The sequence below is a fragment of the Rhinoraja longicauda genome, chromosome 36, assembly GCF_053455715.1.
Source record: "Rhinoraja longicauda isolate Sanriku21f chromosome 36, sRhiLon1.1, whole genome shotgun sequence".
Classification (NCBI taxonomy): Eukaryota; Metazoa; Chordata; class Chondrichthyes; order Rajiformes; family Arhynchobatidae; genus Rhinoraja; species Rhinoraja longicauda.
Window position 1 is genome coordinate 16,353,796 of NC_135988.1, and position 19,252 is coordinate 16,373,047.

At 49.3% G+C, this 19,252-nt stretch overlaps 1 protein-coding gene across 1 annotated transcript in view; it reads right to left on the reverse strand.

Annotated features, from left to right (window-relative positions):
• The window catches only part of gfra2b (GDNF family receptor alpha 2b), a 158,942-nt gene that overhangs the window by 138,328 nt on the left and 1,362 nt on the right, over positions 1 to 19,252 (reverse strand). The window contains 1 exon segment of the mRNA XM_078429022.1: positions 11,852 to 12,151. Within this exon segment, the coding sequence (XP_078285148.1) occupies positions 11,852 to 12,151 (300 nt within the window).

Genomic DNA, 19,252 nt, shown 5'->3' on the forward strand with positions numbered 1-19,252 from the left:
AGATGCTGACTTGTTCCAGAATGTTCCGGCGAGCTCCTAGCTGAAGCTGCACCAAGCCTGGCCCCGCAAGTCACCGTTACATCTTGTTCAACTGATAGTTTTGTCTTTAATTACACACTCTGATCTAAAGACTAGAACTTAAATAGCAAATAAGGGTCTCGGCCCGAGACGGCACCCATTCCTTCTCTCCAGAGACACTGCCTGTCCCGTCGAGATACTCCAGCATTTTGTGTCTGTCGAGTAAATAGAAATCTGGCTAGATTCCAATTTTCAGTAATAGTCACTGTTGGTTTGGCACAGAGTCTCGCAGCACAGTAACAGGCAAGCCAAGGAACTGTCCGCACGCTGGTCTCAAAATCAGACCTGAAATCATTCATAACAATTAGTCCTCTCTATCAAACCTCCACTATTCCCCTTATCCCGTATCTGTACACTGTGGACGGCTTGATTGTAATCACTCATAGTCTTTGCGCTGACTTGATAGCACGCAACAAAAAGCTTTTCGCTGTTACCTCGGCACACGTGACAATAACCTATTCTAAACTAAAGAAGGGTTCCAGCCAAGGGTTTGTTGTAATATATAAGACAAGGGGGATGTTGTGATATTGCTGGGACTACTTTGTGTATCCAAGAACTACTTTGTATGGCTGTGTATATAAGTGATGGGTGTGATTAGGCGGTCACTCTGGATCCAGTGACCGCCTAATCACACCCATCACTTATATACACAGCCATACAAAGTAGTTCTTGGATACACAAAGTAGTCCCAGCAATATCACAACATCCCCCTTGTCTTATATATTACAACAGGGTTGTCTGTCCGTTTCCTGCACGGATGCTGCCTGACCCGTGTGGAAAATGCACGCCTCCAGATTCAGGGGCAGTTTCTTCCCAGCTGCTATCAGGCAACTGGACCGTCCTGCCACAACCAGAGAGCAGTGCTGAACTACTATCTACCTCATTGGTGACCCACGGACCATCCTTGATCGGACTTTGCTGGTTTTACCCTGCGCTAAACGTTATTCCCTTATCATGCATCTGTACATTGTAAATGGATCGACTGTAATCATGTATTGTCTTTCAAGCTGACAGGTTAGCGCGCAACGAAAGCTTTTCACTGAACCTCAATGCAAAACGAAACTAAACTGAACACATTGAGTTCCTCCAACACTTTGTGTTCGGTTTCTTGGAATACAGATGTTGTTTGTGTAATCTCTGTTTAATATAATCCAGCTATGATTCTACACAAAAGTTAAAGTCACAGCATCCTTCCGAGAGCCAATGTCCTCCCCCCCCCCCCTCCCCTCCCCTCCCTCCCATGGTACCCTGAACTGCTCAGTGAGTTCCAGCTGTGGCCAGCTGGACCTCTGTTTCAAAGATCGACACAAAGTGCTGGAGCAACTGAGCGGGTCAGGCAGCATCTCTGGAGAAAAGGGAACAGCCCTTCAATGAGCACATCTTTCAATCTTCTCCTTTCTGCCACAAAACTCTCAGCATAGAAATCATGCGTATGGTATCATACGCTTTTATTGATCAGAACATTGAGTGTAAAAGTCAATAGACAATAGGTGCAGGAGTAGGCCATTCGGCCCTTCGAGCCAGCACCGCCATCCAATGTGATCATGGCTGATCATCCACAATCAGTACCCCGTTCCTGCCTTCTCCCCATGCCCCCCAGACTCCACTATCATTAAGAACTCTATCTAACTCTCTCTTGGAAGCATCCAGAGAATTGGCCTCCACTGCCTTCTGAGGCAGAGAATTCCACAGATTCACAACTCTCTGACTGAAAAAGTTTTTCCTCATCTCAGTTCTAAATGGCCTACCCCTTATTCTTAAACTGTGGCCCCTGGTTCTGGACTCCCCCAACATTGGAAACATGTTTCCTGCCTCTAACGTGTCCAATCCCTTAATAATCTTATATGTTTCAATAAGATCCCCTCTCATCTTTCTAAATTCCAGCGTACACAAGCCCAGTCGCTCCAGTCTTTCAGCGTGCAACAGTCCCACCATTCCGGGAATTAACCGAGTGAACCTACGCTGCACTCCCTCAATAGCAAGAATGCCAGGACATTATTACCCAGTTGATAGGCCACATTTGAAGTATTGCATGCAGTTCTGGTTGTCCCCATTGCCAGGGAGGATGTGGAGACTTTGGAAAGGGTGCAGAGGAGGTTTACCAGAATGATACCTGGCTTAAGGGGTATTAGCTCCAGGGAGCAGTCGTACAGACTTGGATTACTTTTCCCTGGAGCACCAGAGGTTGCAGGGAGACGTGTATAAAATTGAAGTGTATAAAATTATAAGAGGCATAGAGAAGGTAGACAGTCTTCCCAGGATGAAAAAAAAATCAAAGACTAGAGCGCATAGCTTTAAGATGAGAGGGGCGATGTTTACAGGAGATGTGGCAGACAAGTTTTTGCACAGAGGGGGATGGGTGTCTGTAACAGACTGACAGGCATTTATGAGACTTTTAGATAGGCACATGCAGGGAATGGAGGGGTATGGATTATGTGTAGATGGATCGATGATGGTCTTGGCATCATCTTCATCACAAGATGATCACAAGGGGGGATCTTATAGAAACGTATAAAATTATAAAAGGACTGGACAAGCTAGATGCAGGAAAAATGTTCCCAACGTTGGGGGAGTCCAGAACCAGGGGCCACACAGTCTAACAATAAAGGGGAGGCCATTTAAAACTGAGATGAGAAAAAAACTTTTTCACCCAGAGAGTTGTGAATTTGTGGAATTCTCTGCCACAGAAGGCAGTAGAGGCCAATTCACTGGATGAATTTAAAAGAGAGTTAGATAGAGCTCTAAGGGCTAGTGGAATCGAGGAATATGGGGAGAAGGCAGGCACGGGTTACTGATTGTGGATGATCAGCCATGATCATAATGAATGGCGGCGCTGGCTTGAAGGGCCAAATGGCCTCCTCCTGCACCTATTTTCTATGTTTCTATTTTCTATGCTGACCCGAAATGTCACCCATGCGTTCTCTCCAGAGATGCTGCCTGTCCCGCTGAGTTGCTCCAGCATTTTGTGCCTGTCTTTGGTGTAAATAAGCATCTGCAGTTCCTTCCTACGTCAAATAATCCTCTGCTGACTTCCTTAAACCAGCAGCGAAACACTGCGGACCTTTCCTTCATCTAGGTGGCGAGAAAGGGAAGAGTTAGTGGTAGGTGCAGGGCAGGAGGTAGTGAGAGCTAGCCATGAGACGTTTAACGCATACATCCACATCTCTGCAGAAAATGAAAATCCAAAAGATGAGCAATTAGCCATCAAGGTTTGTCCCAGCGCAAGTTCCTCATCTTTCTTCCAATTAGGCCGTAAGGTCATAAGCGATAGGAGCAGAATTGGGCCATTCGGCCCATCAAGTCTACTCCGCCATTCAATCATGGCTGATCTATCTCTCCCAACCCCATAACCCTTGACACCCGCACTAATGAAGAATCTGCCTATCGCTGCCTTAAAAATATCCATTGACTTAACCTCCACCGCCTTCTGTGGCAAATAAATCCACAGATTCACCACCCACTGATGAAAGAAATTCCTCCTCATCTCCTTCCTAAAGGAACGTCCTTTGATTCTGAGGCTGTGACCTCTGGTCCTGGACTCTCCCACTGGTGGAAACACCCTCTCCACATCCACTCTATCCAAGCCTTTCACTATTTGGTAAATTGCTTTCAGTGTCTGCTTTGAAAGAGCTGGCCATAGTTTAGACCGTTATCAATATGTGGAGGTATCTATTCGCCCAGACCTTCAATATTTTAATAAACGGTGGAAATTGCAATCCCTGCCTCAGCAACGAGCTTCAAGCCATGTCATAACAAGAGGAATTGAGTATAGGAGCAAAGAGGTCCTTCTGCAGTTGTACAGGGCCCTAGTGAGACCTCACCTGGAGTACTGTGTGCAGTTTAGGTTTCCAAATTTGAGGAAGGATATTCTTGCTATTGAGGGTGTGCAGTGTAGGTTTACTAGGTTAAAGACTGGAGCGACTAGGCTTGTATACACTGGAATTTAGAAGGATGAGAGGGGATCTTATCGAAACGTATAAGATTATTAAGGGGTTGGACACGTTAGAGGCAGGAAACATGTTCCCAATGTTGGGGGAGTCCAGAACCAGGGGCCACAGTTTAAGAATAAGGGGTAGGCCATTTAGAACTGAGACGAGGAAAAATGTTTTCAGTCAGAGAGTTGTGAATCTGTGGAATTCTCTGCCTCAGAGGGCAGTGGAGGCCAATTCTCTGAATACATTCAAGAGAGAGCTAGATAGAGCTGTTAAGGATAGCGGAGTCAGGGGGTATGGGGAGAAAGCAGGAACGGGGTACTGATTGAGAATGATCAGCCATGATCACATTGAATGGCGGTGCTGGCTCGAAGGGCCGAATGGCCTACTCCTGCACCTATTGTCTATTGTCTATTCTCCCCATAACCCTTGACACCCGTACTAATCAAGAATCTGCCTATCGCTGCCTTAAAAATATCCATTGACTTGACCTCCACCGCCTTCTGTGGCAAAAAAATCCACAGATTCACCACCCACTGATGAAAGAAATTCCTCCTCATCTCCTTCCTAAAGGAATGTCCTTTAATTCTGAGGCTGTGACCTCTGGTCCTGGACTCTCCCACTGGTGGAAACATCCTCTCCGCATCCACTCTATCCAAGCCTTTCACTATTTGGTAAATTGCTTTCAGTGTCTGCTTTGAAAGGGCTGGCCATAGTTTAGACCGTTATCAATATGTGGAGGTATCTATTCGCCCAGACCTTCAATATTTTAATAAACGGTGGAAATTGCAATACCTGCCTCAGCAACGAGCAACGAGCTTCAAGCCGTGTCATAACAAGAGGAGTTGAGTATAGGAGCAAAGAGGTCCTTCTGCAGTTGTACAGGGCCCTAGTGAGACCGCACCTGGAGTACTGTGTGCAGTTTTGGTCTCCAAATTTGAGGAAGGATATTCTTGCTATTGAGGGCGTGCAGCGTAGGTTCACTAGGTTAATTCCCGGAATGGCGGGACTGCCATATGTTGAAAGACTGGAGCGACTAGGCTTTTATACACTGGAATTTAGAAGGATGAGAGGAGATCTTATCGAAACGTATAAGATTATTAAGGGGTTGGACACGTTAGAGGCAGAAAACATGTTCCCAATGTTGGGGGAGTCCAGAACAAGGGGCCACAGTTTAAGAATAAGGGGTAGGCCATTTAGAACTGAGACGAGGAAAAATGTTTTCAGTCAGAGAGTTGTGAATCTGTGGAATTCTCTGCCTCAGAAGGCAGTGGAGGCCAATTCTCTGAATGCATTTAAGAGAGAGCTGGATAGAGCTCTTAAGGATAGCGGAGTCAGGGGGTATGGGGAGAAGGCAGGAACGGGGTACTGATTGAGAATGATCAGCCATGATCACATTGAATGGCGGTGCTGGCTCGAAGGGCCGAATGGCCTCCTCCTGCACCTATTGTCTATTGTCTACTGTACACCCTGGTTAGGATGGTTAGGGGGTAGCATGCTTTTTCTCAGCCGCTGAGAAACAGCCTCGGCAGAAGTCATTTAAGACTTTCTAAACATCCCTGAACGTATACAAAACCCTCCTTCAGATATGATTGTGAATTATGTGTGATCATGCTCCAGGGAGATGGGGCACATTTGATATTTAATGCTGCTATTTGAGGGAGTGGGTGGGAAGGTACAGAGACAGGTACAATAGACTTCGCAACCTTCATAGCATTTCATTTACTGCCTCTATGGAGGCTTATCCTTGCAGATTCCATGGCATTCGGAAAATATATTATAACTTTCATAAGGCAGTGGAGGCCAATTCTCTGAATGCATTCAAGAGAGAGCTAGATAGAGCTCTTAAGGAAAGTGGAGTCAGGGGGTATGGGGAGAAGGCAGGAACGGGGTACTGATTGAGAATGATCAGCCATTATCCAACCCCTTAATAATCTTATACGTTTCGATAAGATCCCCTCTCATTCTTCTAAATTCCAGTGTATACAAGCCTAGTCACTCCAGTGTCAACATTCACGTTACTAGGCTGCGCTCTCTCCCACCATCTAATGCGGTCACGTGATTGTGTTTGAGCAAGGCAGAGGAAAGCTAAACTAAACTAAAAGGTAGAACAGATGACAGCATTGATGGGCCGAATGGGCGGTTTCTACTCCGGGCCGATGTTCCTGCCCCACCAAGCCTCACGTCCCCATACACCGTAACGTTGCTCGGTCACGTTCAGCTCAGCCACCTCCTGTGAAAGCAGTCTGTTCTTCCCGTGGCCTGACTGCGAAACTTCCTTGTGAAATCCCTCGAGCCAGCCAGTGATAAATTCCGGGTCCCAACCTCAGCGTCGGCAGTTTTAAATCTCAATTTCCTTTCCACGATTAATGGCTCCGGCTTTAACCTACATTTCATCTTAGGATCAGAGGGAACTACACGGGTAAGACGACATCAGGTCCCAGAGTCATCGAGTTATACAGCACAGAAACACCCCCTCGGCCCACCATGTCCATGCCGACCATTCCACATCCATCCATATTCATCAATTACTCGCACTTGGTCCACAACCTTTAGGTGGCTCAGTGGTAGAGATGTTTCCTCGCAGCGCCAGAGACCCAGGTTCGATCGTTCCCTCCGTAACTCCCTGGTCCACTCGTCCCTTCCTATCCAAACCACCCCATCCCCGGGCACTTTCCCCTGCAACCGCACGAGATGCAACACCTGTCCCTTTACCTCCCCCCTCAACTCCATCCAAGGACCCAAACAGTCTTTCCAGGTGAAACAGAGGTTCACCTGCACCTCCTCCAACCTCGTCTATTGTATCCGCTGCTCTAGATGTCAACCTCTCCACATCGGCGAAACCAAGCGCAGGCTCGGCGATTGTTTCGCTCAACACTTTCGCTCAGTCCGCCTTAACCAACCTGATCTCCCAGTGGCTGAGCACTCCAACTCCCCCTCCCACTCCCAGTCTGACCTTTCTGTCATGGGCCTCCTCCAGTGCCACAGTGAGGCCCACCGGAAATTGGAGGAACAGCACCTCATATTTCGCCTGGGCAGCTTGCAGCCCAGTGGTATGAACATCGACTTCTCCAACTTTAGATAGTTCCTCTGTCCCTCTCTTCCCCTCACCCTTCCCAGTTCTCCCTCTATCTTCCAGTCTCCACCTATATCCTTCCTTTGTCCCGCCCCCCTGACAGCAGTCTGAAGAAGGGTCTCGACCCGAAACGTCACCCATTCCTTCTCTCCTGAGATGCTGCCTGACCTGCTGAGTAAATCCAGCATTTTGTGAAATAAATACCTTCGATTTGTACCAGCATCTGCAGTTATTTTCTTACACTGACTACAGGTGCCGTCTGTACGGAGTTTGTACGTTCTCCCCGTGACCTGCGTGGGTTTTCTCCGGGTGCTCAGGTTTCATTCCACACTCCAAAGACGTGCACGTTTGTCGGTTAATTGGCTTCGGGTAAAATTGTAAACTGTCCCTAGTGTGTGTAGCACAGTGCTAGTGTACGGGGTGACTGCTGGTCGTCGCGGACACGGATCTTATAACCTTCTGATCTTATCCATACAGCGGAGTCAAGTCAAGTCAAGTCAATTTAATTTGTATAGCACATTTAAAAACAACCCACGTTGACCAAAGTGCTGTACATCTGATTAGGTACTAAGGAACAAAATGAAACATACAGTAGCACACAAACAGTTCACAGCTCCTCCTCAATGAGCCTCAAACGCTAGGGAGTAGAAATAGGTTTTGAGCCCGGACTTAAAGGAGTCGATGGAGGGGGCAATTCTGATGGGGAGAGGGATGCTGTTCCACAGTCTAGGAGCTGCAACCGCAAAAGCGCGGTCACCCCTGAGCTTAAGCCTAGACCGCGGGATAGTGAGTAGCCCCAAGTCGGCCGACCTGAGGGACCTGGAGTTAGAGAGGGGGGTTAGAAGATTTTTGATGTGGGGGGGGGGAATGTCCACTTAGGGCTTTATACGTGAATAGGAGGAGCTTGAAGTTGATTCTGTACCGTACAGGGAGCCAGTGGAGAGAGGCCAGAATCGGGGTGATGTGGTCCCTTTTACGGGTACCCGTCAGGAGTCTCGCTGCGGCGTTTTGGACCAGTTGCAGGCGGGACAGGGAGTGCAGTGTGATGGTGGGCCCTATTCCCCTGGGCCAGTGACTGGTACCATGCGGACTCACCGTGTATCTAGCTCTGGCGGATGTTCCAGGGTAAGGCTCTGGTCAAGTGCCTAACCCTTACAGTGGTGCACGGGGACACAGTGGGACGTGCAGCACTGGTCTCTGGGTGCGTGACTGATACAGCATTGCCTTACCCTAACCCTTACAGTGGGCAGTGGGACATGAAGCATTGGTCTCTGGGTGCATGACCGATACAGCATTGCCTTACCCTAACCCTCACAGAGAGGTCAGGTGGGGCGTGAACCACTGCTCTCTGGGTGAGTGACCAAGACTGAGCAGACTCACCTTGGAGCAAGTTCTCGAGTCATAGAGTCATTGATTGATACAGTGTGACAATAGACGATAGGTGCAGGAGGAGGCCATTCAGCCCTTCGAGCCAGTACCGCCATTCAATGTGATCACGGCTGATCATTCTCAATCAGTACCCCGTTCCTGCCTTCTCCCCATACCCCCTGACTCCGCTATCCTTAAGAGCTCTATCTAGCTCTCTCTTGAATGCATTCGGAGAATTGGCCTCCACTGCCTTCTGAGGCAGAGAATTCCACAGATTCGCAACTCTCTGACTGAAAACGTTTTTTCCTCATCTCAGTTCTAAATGGCCTACCCCTTATTCTTAAACTGTGGCCCCTTGTTCTGGACTCCCCCAACATTGGGAACATGTTTCCTGCCTCTAACGTGTCCAACCCCTTAATAATCTTATACGTTTCGATAAGATCCCCTCTCATCCTTCTAAATTCCAGTGTGTACAAGCCTAGTCGCTCCACTCTTTCAACATATGGCAGTCCCGCCATTCCGGGAATTAACCTAGTAAACCTACGCTGCACGCCCTCAATAGCAAGAATATCCTTCCTCAAATTTAGAGACCAAAACTGCACACAGTACTCCAGGTGCGGTCTCACTAGGGCCCTGTACAACTGCAGAAGGACCTCTTTGCTCCTATACTCAACTCCTCTTGTTATGAAGGCCAACATTCCATTGGCTTTCTTCACTGCCTGCTGTACCTGCATGCTTCCTTTCAGCGACTGATGCACTAGGACACCAAGATCTCGTTGTACGTCCCCTTTTCCTAACTTGACACCATTCAGATAATACTCAGCAGGTCAGGCAGCATCTAGAAGAGAGGGAGTGTGGAAACAGGTCCTTCGGCCCAACTCGCCCACAATGGCCAACAATATCCCAGCTACCCTAGTCCCACTTGCCTACACTTGGTCCATAACCCTCCAAACCTGTCCTATCCATGTATCTGTCCAACTGTTTCTTAAACGATGGGATCGTCCCTGCCTCAACTACCTCCTCTGGCAGCTCGTTCCATTCACCCACCACCCTCTGTGTGAAAAAGTCACCCCTCGGATTCCTATTAAATCTTTTCCCCTTCACCTTGAACCTATGTCCTCTGGTCCTCGATTCACCTACTCTGGGCAAGAGACTCTGTGCATCGACCCAATCTATACCTCTCATGATTTTACACACCACATATGTTTCCTCTAGGTGCTCCGGTTTCCTCCCACATCCAAAGGCGTACAAGTTTGTAGGTCGAAGGGCCAAATGGCCTCCTCCTGCACCTATTGTCTATTGTCTATTGTTAATTGGCTTCTGTAAAATTATAAATTGGCCCTGGTGTTTAGGACAATGTTAGTGTATGGGGTAGGAAAATAACTGCAGATGCTGGTACAAATCGAAGGTATCACAAAATGCTGGAGTAACTCAGCGGGTCAGGCAGCATCTAGGAGGCCCATTCCCTCTCTCTTAGATGCTGCCTGACCTGCTGAGTTACTCCAGCAGTTTGTGATACCTTAGTGCATGGGGTGATCGCTGGTTAGCACGGACTCTGTGGGCCGAAGGGCAAGTTTCCTTGAACCTTTGTCCCCTGTTCCTCGATTCCCCTACTCTGGGTAAAAGACTGTGTGCGTCTACCCGATCTATTCCTCTCATGATTTTGTAAGTTCCGGTGGCTACTCCAGGGGAGGTCTCTGGTTAAGTGCCTAGCTCTTACAGTGAGGTTTACTGCGTGAGGCTCTGTGCTCTGGGTGAGTGACCAAGACTGAGACAATAGACAATAGACAATAGACAATAGGTGCAGGAGGAGGCCATTCGGCCTTTCGAGCCAGCACCGCCATTCAATGTGATCATGGCTCAATCAGTACCTCGTTCCTGCCTTCTCCCCATACCCCCTGACTCCGCTATCCTAAAGAGCTCTATCCAGCTCTCTCTTGAATGTATTCAGAGAATTGGCCTCCACTGCCTTCTGAGGCAGAGAATTCCACAGATTCACAACTCTCTGACTGAAAAAACCTTGCTGCAAACTCTGGTGGATATTCCAGGGGAGGTCTCTGGTTAAGTGCCTAGCTCTTACAGTGAGGTTTACTGCGTGAGGCTCTGTGCTCTGGGTGAGTGACCAAGACTGAGAGGACTCACCTTGCTGCAAACTCTGGTGGCTACTCCAGGGGAAGACTCTGGTTCAGTGCCTAGCTCATACAGTGAGGTTTACTGCGTGAGGCTCTGTGCTCTGGGTGAGTGACCAAGACTGAGAGGACTCACCTTGCTGCAAACTCTGGTGGATATTCCAGGGGAGGTCTCTGGTTCAGTGCCTAGCTCTTACAGTGAGGTTCAGGGAGTGATACTCTGTGCTCTGGGTGAGTGACCAAGACTGAGAGGACTCACCTTGCTGCAAACTCTGGTGGCTACTCCAGGGGAAGACTCTGGTTCAGTGCCTAGCTCATACAGTGAGGTTTACTGCGTGAGGCTCTGTGCTCTGGGTGAGTGACCAAGACTGAGAGGACTCACCTTGCTGCAAACTCTGGTGGATATTCCAGGGGAGGTCTCTGGTTCAGTGCCTAGCTCTTACAGTGAGGTTCAGGGAGTGATACTCTGTGCTCTGGGTGAGTGACCAAGACTGAGAGGACTCACCTTGCTGCAAACTCTGGTGGCTACTCCAGGGGAAGACTCTGGTTCAGTGCCTAGCTCTTACAGTGAGGTTCAGGGAGTGAGACTCTGTGCTCTGGGTGAGTGACCAAGACTGAGAGGACTCACCTTGCTGCAAACTCTGGTGGATATTCCAGGGGAGGTCTCTGGTTCAGTGCCTAGCTCTTACAGTGAGGTTCAGGGAGTGATACTCTGTGCTCTGGGTGAGTGACCAAGGCTGAGAGGACTCACCTTGCTGCAAACTCTGGTGGCTACTCCAGGGGAAGACTCTGGTGGCTACTCCAGGGGAAGACTCTGGTTCAGTGCCTAGCTCTTACAGTGAGGTTCAGGGAGTGAGACTCTGTGCTCTGGGTGAGTGACCATGACTGAGAGGACTCACCTTGCTGCAAACTCTGGTGGCTACTCCAGGGGAAGACTCTGGTTCAGTGCCTAGCTCTTACAGTGAGGTTCAGGGAGTGAGACTCTGTGCTCTGGGTGAGTGACCAAGACTGAGAGGACTCACCTTGCTGCAAACTCTGGTGGCTACTCCAGGGGAAGACTCTGGTTCAGTGCCTAGCTCATACAGTGAGGTTTACTGCGTGAGGCTCTGTGCTCTGGGTGAGTGACCATGACTGAGAGGACTCACCTTGCTGCAAACTCTGGTGGATATTCCAGGGGAGGTCTCTGGTTCAGTGCCTAGCTCTTACAGTGAGGTTCAGGGAGTGAGACTCTGTGCTCTGGGTGAGTGACCATGACTGAGAGGACTCACCTTGCTGCAAACTCTGGTGGATGCTCCAGTAGATGGCCAGGCACTGCTTCTCTTTCTTCATGGCGCGCTTGCAGCGGCAGTCGAAGAGCGTGCTTCGCTGCAGGGCCACCACGGCCACGATGCACTCGTTCTTGGCGTGGGGTCCGAAGAGCATGGCCGCCTTGCCGGCCAGGCACTGGCGCAGGGTCCGGTAGCGGCTGCTACAGCTGGACTCCGCCGCGCACTGCTCGTGGGCCCTCACGCAGTCCACGCGCCAGCCCGCTGCCAGCGCCGGGTCGCCGACGCACTGCAGCACCTCATCTGCGGGACACGGGGAGAGAAGGGGAGGGGCACAGGGTCAAAAAGGCCAGGAATGCTCGGTGGGTCGGGCAGCATCTGCTGTGGGGGGAGTTGAGAGGAGTCTTTCAACCCGTCGCCAAACAGTGAAAGGTCTTTGACCCAAAAATGGCAGCACAAAATGCTGGAGTAACTCAGCAGGTCAGGCAGCATCTCTGGATACATCTGATTTAGAAACATAGAAACATCCTATACATAGGACATCCTTTACAACTGCTTCAAGACTTGTGTACACTCACGCAACACCATTGATTTTGTGCTTTGACCTTTCCTCTCTAAGGGTGATGATTTGAAATAAGATCTGGCAAATGATTAGAAACATAGAAACATAGAAAATAGGTGCAGGAGTAGGCCATTCGGCCCTTCGAGCCTGCACCGCCATTCATGGCTGATCATCCAACTCAGTAACCTGTACCTGCCTTCTCTCCATACCCCCTGATCCCTTTAGCCACAAGGGCCACATCTAACTCCCTCTTAAATATAGCCAATGAACTGGCCTCAACTACCTTCTGTGGCAGAGAATTCCACAGACTCACCACTCTGTGTGAATAAATGTTTTCTCATCTCGGTCCTAAAAGACTTCCCCCTTATCCTTAAGCTGTGACCCCTGGTTCTGGACTTCCCCAACAACGGGAACAATCTTCCCGCATCTAGCCTCTCCAGCCCCTTAAGAATTTTATATGTTTCTATAAGATCCCCCCTCGGTCTTCTAAATTCCAGCGAGTATAAGCCTAGTCTATCCAGTCTTTATTCATATGAAAGTCCTGCCATCCCAGGGATCAATCTGGTGAACCTTCTCAGTACTCCCTCTAAGGCTAGAAATTTATCACAAAATGCTGGAGTAACTCAGCAGGTCAGGCAGCACCTCTGGTTTACTGGTTATACCTGAGTTACTCCAGCATTTTGTGATACCTTCGATTTGTACCAGCATCTGCAGTTATTTTCCAACCCAAAATGGCAGCTCTGCTCCTCTCTCTCCACAGATCCAATATTTACCGATTTTACTTCAGATTTCCACCGTTTTGTACAATTTATGTATCATTTATCTGCTTTAGACTTGGGACTAGAGCTACCACTACCTCTAGTAGATGTTTCCACCAGTGGGAGAGTCCAGGACTAGAGGTCACAGCCTCAGAATTCAAGGACGGTCTTTTAGGAAGGAGATGAGGAGGAATTTCTCTAGTCAGAGGGTTGCGAATCTGCGGAATTCTTTGCCACAGAAGGCTGTGGAGGCCAAGTCAGTGGATATTGTTAAGGCAGAGATAGATAGATTCTTGATTAGTACGGGTCTCAGAGGTTATGGAGAGAAGGCAAGAGAATGGGGTTAGGAGGGAGAGATAGATCAGCCATGATTGAATGGCAGAGTAGACTTGATGGGCCGAATGGCCCAAAGGGTTAGGGGGGCCACGGTGGCACAGCGGTAGAGTTGCTGTCTTACAGCACCAGAGGCGCAGGTTCGATCCTGACTACAGGCGCTGTCTGTAGGGAGTTTGTACGTTCTCCCCGTGACCTGCGTGGGTTTTCTACGTGATCTCCGGTTTCCTCCCACACTCCGGAGACGTGCAGGTTTGTAGGCTAATTGGCTTCTGTAAAATTGATAAATTGTACCTGGTGTGTGGGATAGTCCTAGTGTACGGGGTGATCGCTGGGCGGCGCGGATTTGATGGGCCGAAGGGCCTGTTTCCACGCTGGATCTCGAAATTAAATTAGACCCCTCTGCCTTCTGCACTCCAAGGAATACAGTCCTAGCCTGCCCAACCTCTCCCTGCAGCTCAGGCCCTCAAGTCTTGCCAATAAGTGAAGACAGGACATCCTATACAATTGCTTCAAACCTTGTGTACACTCACGCAACACCATTGATTTTGTGCTTTGACCTTTCCTCTCCAAGGATGATTATTTGAAATAAGAACTGGCAAATGATTAGAAACATAGAAACATAGAAAATAGGTGCAGGAGTAGGCCATTCGGCCCTTCGAGCCTGCACCGCCATTCAATATGATCATGGCTGATCATCCAACTCAGTATCCCGTACCTGCCTTCTCTCCATACCCCCTGATCCCTTTAGCCACAAGGACTCTGGAGAAAAGGAATTGGTGACGTTTGGGGTCGAGACCCTTCAGCTTTTTGTGTCTCTCTTCGGCTTAAACCAGCATCCGCAGTTCCTTCCTACATATTTTGTCTCCACAGCGCAAGGCAATTCTCTCTCTCTCTCAAGGGAAAACTGTAGTTCAATCTCATGTGAAGGACAACTCCGGCAATCATTGTGCTGCACTCAAAAAGAATGTTCGAGGGTGGATTATACAATGTGGTTAATTCACCGGGAACAATGGTTTACTGGAATTCACTGCCACAGAAGGCTGTGGAGGCCAAGTCAATGGATATCTTTATGGCAGAGATAGATAGATTCTTGATTGGTACGGGTGTCAGGGGTAATGGGGAGAAGGCAGGAGAATGGGGTTAGGAGGGAGAGATAGATCTGGCACGATTGAATGGCAGAGTAGACCTGATGGGCCGAATGGCCCAATACTGCTCCTATCACTTATGACGTTGGTGTCCTGCTTTTTATTTATCTACCTAACATAGAAACATAGAAACAAAGAAAATAGGTGCAGGAGTAGGCCATTCGGCCCTTCGAGCCTGCACCGCCATTCAATATGATCATGGCTGATCATCCAACTCAGTATCCCGTACCTGCCTTCTCTCCATACCCCCTGATCCCTTTAGCCACAAGGACCACATCTAACTCCCTCTTAAATATAGCCAATGAACTGGCCTCAACTACCTTCTGTGGTAGAGAATTCCACAGACTCACCACTCTCTGTGTGAAAAAAAACTTTCTCATCTCGGTCCTAAAAGACTTCCCTCTTATCCTTAAACTGTGACCCCTTGTTCTGGACTTCCCCAACATCGGGAACAATCTTCCCGCATCTAGCCTGTCCAACCACTTAAGAATTTTGTAAGTTTCTATAAGATCCCCCCTCAATCTTCTAAATTCCAACGAGTACAAGCCGAGTCTATCCAGTCTTTCTTCATGTGAAAGTCCTGCCATCCCAGGAATCAACCATTATTTTCATTGTGGTTGGAAAATGTTAACTGGCGAGGACTGCATTGTAGAGAATCACCTTCTCCCAGTGAGGATCGCCAACTGCCGCAAGATGTGGGCCGAAGGGCCTGTTTCCGTGCTTAATCACTCTAGTCCAAAGATGGTGGCTGCTAAAAGGCCTGTCCCACTTAGGCGATTTTTTTTAGGCGACTGCCGGCGACCGGACCTCCCTACCACCTAGTCGACGCCAAGCTACCGACAACAGGCGACCCAATCGTCACGAGTAGAACGTCCACCTCCGACCGCACAGGCGACAACCTAGGACAACCGAAGTCAACCTACGGCCACCCGCGACAAACTACAATAGACAATAGACAATAGGTGCAGGAGTAGGCCATTCAGCCCATCGAGCCAGCACTGCCATTCAATGTGATCATGGCAGATCATTCCCAAATCAGTACCCCGTTCCTGCCTTCTCCCCATACCCCCTGATTCCGCTATCCTTAAGAGCTCTATCCAGCTCTCTCTTGAATGCATTCAGAGAATTGGCCTCCACTGCCCTCTGAGGCAGAGAATTCCACAGATTCACAACTCTCTGACTGAAAAAGTTTTTGCCTCATCTCAGTTCTAAATGGCCTACCCCTTATTCTTAAACTGTGGCCCCTGGTTCTGGACTCCCCCAACATTGGGAACATGTTTCCTGCCTCTAACGTGTCCAACCCCTTAATAATCTTATACCTTTCGATAAGGTCTCCTCTCATCCTTCTAAATTCCAGTGTATACAAGCCTAGTCGCTCCAGTCTTTCAACATACGACAGTCCCGCCATTTCGGGAATTAACCTAGTAAACCTTCGCTGCACGCCCTTCAGTGCTCGGCGACAACTGAAGACAATCGTCGTTGTTTTGGCCTCTGGTTTCGACGCCGGTGCCTGTCGCCGGTTGACGTAGGCAGTCGCCAATGGAATTCACCGATGTCAGCACCGGCGACAACCTACGACAGCGCCCATGTCAGGAGACGTCAAGCTATGACCATAGGCGTCAAACCCACTACCGCCGAAAGATTTTCTGAAAATCCAGCGTCGACCAGAAAGACGCCACAACTCTTTGGAGATGACTCACGGCCGTACAGGTGCCCTCCCGGCGACCGTGTTGCGACAGCCTAGTCGTCTGTAGTCGCCTAAACAATCGCCTAAGTGGGACAGGCCCTTAATAACTAAACCAAGGACATCTCAGGCAGAGGCTGGTTTCTGCAGACAGACACTGCATAACATCCATTAGTAGCACTCATGATTAGTCCGTGCTGTATTCAAGTAGCATTCAGTCTCATTCTTTTTAAAAAAATAGACAATAGATAATAGGTGCAGGAGGAGGCCATTCGGCCCTTCGAGCCAGCACCGCCATTCAATGCGATCATGGCTGATCACTCTCAATCAGTACCCCGTTCCTGCCTTCTCCCCATACCCCCTCACTCCGCTATCCTTAAGAGCTCTATCCAGCTCTCTCTTGAAAGCATCCAACGAACTGGCCTCCACTGCCTTCTGAGGCAGAGAATTCCACACCTTCACCACTCTCTGACTGAAAAAGTTCTTCCTCATCTCCGTTCCTCATGATTAGTCCATGCTGTATTCAAGTAGCATTCAGTCTCATTCTTTTTTTTTAAAATAGACAATAGACAATAGGTGCAGGAGGAGGCCATTCGGCCCTTCGAGCCAGCACCGCCATTCACTGTGATCATGGCTGATCATTCTCAATCAGTACCCCATTCCTGCCTTCTCCCCATACCCCCTGACTCCGCTATCCTTAAGAGCTCAATCCAGCTCTCTCTTGAATGCATTCAGAGAATTGGCCTCCACTGCCTTCTGAGGCAGAGAATCCCACAGATTCACAACTCTCTGACTGGAAAAGTCAGAATCTGTGAACTCTTTACCTATGCTGAGTTATAGTTCTGCAAATATTGCATTTAGAGATCACGTTGATTGTACGGATTCCCACTGCTTTCTGAATGCATTTCCACTCAATATTTTATTCATTAAACTCAACTTCCCTCAACATTATTTTTCCTTCAGAAGTGTTTGTTAATATTTTAATGAACATTAACAAACTCACCCAGGCATTCATTTTTGCTCCCTCCCTCTTTCTCTCTGTCTGCCTCTCCCTCTCTCTCTCTCTCACTCCTTCCCACCCACTCTCTGCCTCTCTTACTCCTTCTCTCTGCCTCTCTCTCTACCTCTGCCTCTCTACCTCTGCCTCTCTCTCTCTCTCTCTCTCTCTCTCTCTCTCTCTCTCTCTCTCTCTCTCCCTCTCTCTCTCCCTCTCTCTCTCTCTCTCACGTCCTCTCCCTCCGTCTCCATTTCTCCCTCCCACTCTCTCTCTCTCTCTCTCTCTCTCTCTCTCTCTCTCTCTCTCTCTCTCTCTCTCTCGTCCTCTCCCTCCGTCTCCATTTCTCCCTCCCACTCTCTCTCTCTCTCTCTCTCTCTCTCTCTCTCACGTCCTCTCCCTCCGTCTCCATTTCTCTCTCCCACTCTCTCTCTCTCTCTCTCTCTCTCTGTCTGCCTTTCCCTTTCTCAGAGAGCATGGAAACAGGTCCTTCAGCCCAACCTGTCCATGTCGAACCAAGAGATGTCCTTTCTCTGCTACCCCCATTTGCCCACATTTGGTCCATATCCCTCTAAACCTTTCTGATCCATGTACCTGTCCAAATATATTTTAAACGGTTATTATACTTCCTCAGCTACCTCCTCTGGCAGCTTGTCCCATAAACCCACCACCATCTCTCTCTCTCTCTCTCTCTCTCTCTCTCTCTCTCTCTCTCTCTCCCCTCCCTCCCTCCCGACTTCTCTCCCTACTCCCCACCCCACTCCCCCCTCTCTCTCCCTACACCCCCACCCCTCCCTCCCTCCCTCTCCCTACCCACCCCACTCCACCCCTCCCCTCTCTCGCTACTCCCCTCCTCACCCCCACCCTCTCTCCCTACTCCCCCCCTCTCTCTCTCCCTACTCCCCCTCTCTCCCTCTTTCACCCCTCCCCCTCTCTCTCTCTCTCTCTCTACTCCCCCACCTTTCCCCATTTCTGCCTCACTGTCTCCCTCCATTGGTTTCCCAGAGCTACTGCATGCTTACGATCATCAACATTAAAGGGAACAGGCCACTCGGCCCATTTGCTCCCTGCTACACGAGTCTTCTCTCATCTGTTTCCTTCTCAGTCCCCCTCCCCCCTCTCCCCCCCCCTCCCTCTCTCCCTCCTCACCATCATTTCTCTTGTTTAATCAGGTTCGAGACCCATCAATGCTACTTGAGTTGGACAGAGAGACCAGTGCAATCTGACATCACACGACTGGTAATATTAAACACCGACCCTCTGATGCTCAACTGACCAAAAAACTCGCTGATTAATCACACTCCTTAGCATGAAAACATTCTTTAAAAGTCCAAATCTCTCCCCCTCACCTCACCTAACAGCATTCTATAACTACACACGGAAAGCAGCTTATTAGACTTACTGGCCCTGGCTAATTCTATTCTGAAGAATTAGTCTGAAGAAGGGTCTCGACCAGAAACGTCACCCATCCCTTCTCTCCAGAGATGCTGCCTGACCTGCTGAGTTATTGTGTCTCCATCTTCGGTGTAAAACAACATCTACGGTTCCTTTCTACACAATTCTATGAGGTGAAAGCTGGGAGGGAATGGGGGATAATGTCCATTTTCTCCTTTCAGCTGAACCCAGACCATTCTATCTCTTCATCCCCATCTCCCTGGGTCACTCCATCCCTACCCTACCCTCTCTCTCTCCCCAACCCTCCCCTCCCCTTCTCCCCCTCTTCTCTCTCTCTCTCCATCCCCTCCCCTTCTCCCCCTCTCCCCTCTTCTCTCTCTCTCTCCATCCCCTCCCCTTCTCCCCCTCTCCCCCTCCTCTCTCTCTCTCTCCATCCCCTCCCCTTCTCCCCCTCTCCCTCTCCTCTCTCTCCAACCCCTCCCCTCCCTCTCCCCTCCCTCCACCTCTCCCCTCACCCACTTCTCTCCCTC